The sequence below is a fragment of the Solea solea genome, chromosome 7 (assembly GCF_958295425.1).
Source record: "Solea solea chromosome 7, fSolSol10.1, whole genome shotgun sequence".
Taxonomy (NCBI): Eukaryota; Metazoa; Chordata; class Actinopteri; order Pleuronectiformes; family Soleidae; genus Solea; species Solea solea.
In genome coordinates, this window is record NC_081140.1 from 7,029,580 (window position 1) to 7,031,443 (window position 1,864).

The 1,864-nt window shown below is 44.0% G+C and overlaps 1 protein-coding gene across 1 annotated transcript; it reads left to right on the forward strand.

Moving 5' to 3' along the window:
- The first annotated feature begins 779 nt into the window (after positions 1 to 779).
- On the forward strand, positions 780 to 1,549 carry LOC131463028 (zona pellucida sperm-binding protein 3-like). The gene is made up of 2 exons (XM_058634664.1): positions 780 to 1,259; positions 1,362 to 1,549. The coding sequence occupies exons 1-2, from the start codon at positions 780 to 782 to the stop codon at positions 1,488 to 1,490; spliced, it is 609 nt and encodes a 202-aa protein (XP_058490647.1). The 3' UTR covers positions 1,491 to 1,549.
- The last annotated feature ends 315 nt before the right edge of the window (positions 1,550 to 1,864 follow it).

Consider the following 1,864-nt stretch of genomic DNA (forward strand, 5'->3'; position numbering starts at 1 on the left):
TGAGTGATGAGGACAGGTGAATGATGAGGACAGGTGTATGATGAGGTCATGTTAATGACGAGGACAGGTGAATGACGAGGATAGGTGAATGATAAGGACAGATGAATGATGAGGACAGGTGAATGATGAGGACAGATGAATGATGAGGACAGGTGAATTGGCTTTAATTAAGGTCCCTGAGTGAGTGAGAAAGTTAAGGCATTTATGACCTTTGACCCATTCTGACTGACACGTTATGTGTTTGCACATTTTATTTTGTCTGCACACTATTCTACTCTATTTTATTTATCATGTCGGCAACACTTTTCTATTACTGCTGGTCAACATGGGGCTAATGAGTACTTTGATACAAAGCAATGGTTTTAAAGTCGAGCTAGAATCTAAATGTAGAATGATGTACATGAACTTTGTTCATGTACATCAGTGTCTCCCAGTATATTATATATATAATTGCTCCACAAGAAGCTGTAAGTGTTAGATTTCACACACGGTAAAAGCATGTATTTGTACAAATCCCACTCGGATGAGTTCCTCCAATGTGCCTTTAAATACATTTCACACTGTCTGTGAAGTGTGGGTCAGTCGTGGATGATGGTTGTTTTTTATTTCTCTCTCAAGCAGCTTTTTAAAATACTGACCGTTAACGACGACGGCCATGCAGCTGCGAGGCCACACGTGTGGACAGAGATTCAGCTAATTGGGCAGAGGGAGGAGCTGTCGCCTTTGTCTGCTCATATTAAAACACAGCTGCACAGCGTAGCTTCTGTTGGTTTGCAATAATGTTGGGCCCCAGTGTGATTATTGTGTTTCTACTCGCATGTGGGAGTTTTAGCGACGCGTTCTCCCTCAGTAGGAGAGTGCCAACCTACAAGAGAACTGAGGCCCAAAGATATGCGACAGCACCACCAGAGAGGAAGCTCCCCAGGTCGTCTGCTCAACAATACAACGGCCTCCAGGTGGAGCAGAGCCACGTGACGGACAGTGCTCTCGCCTGGAGGTTTCCGGACGCTCCCGTGGATCCAGTGATGAGGCCTCCTGTTGAGTTTGAAGTGCAGAGGCCGGTGACGACTGACCGCATTGCTGTGAGGTGTGGGGAGAGCAGGATCCAGGTGGAACTGTATCAGGACCTGCTGGGCCTCAACAAGCTGATCCAACCGGAGGAAATCAACCTTGGTGGTTGTCCACCCACTGAAATTGATGACTTGTCTCATGTGCTCGTCTTTGAGTCGGAGCTGCATGGCTGTGGCAGCACACTTATGGTATGAGTTTTTCATTTTTTTACATTTTATTAATGTAATCTTTTTGTTTAATTTTAGACCAAGACACATTTGTTAAAATTGTGTGTTTTTTTTTCCTCTCAGATGACGGAGGACAGCTTCATTTATGCCTTCACACTTGTCTACAACCCAAAAGTGTGGGACAAAAGTGGCATCACAAGGAGTCAGAGGGCCGTCATTGGAGTGGAGTGCCATTACCCGAGGAGGATTTGAAATCTCTCGTTGGCTAGATGAGACTTCGGTTTACTGTTTTATAGCAAAAAAAAACATCATTAAAACACTATTTAGAAGAAAGACGAGTCCTAAATGTCTGATGCATGAGTTGGAAGTTCACACCCTATATCTGTTTACTTCCCACAGTACAACACGAGTTCTTTAAATACCAACATTGCTCATGTGGTGATGTGCAAAACAAAAGATTTAATTATTAAAGTGTGGATGAGAAGCAGGGAGTGCTGCAACTGTAAAGTGGAGCATTTGCTAGGGAGCAGCAGCAGTGGTGCAACCACTGGAAATTTCCCAAGGGACGATTGACGCCTTGGATATTTACACAGCCGGGTGAATTTAATGGTGTTAATTAGTATGAG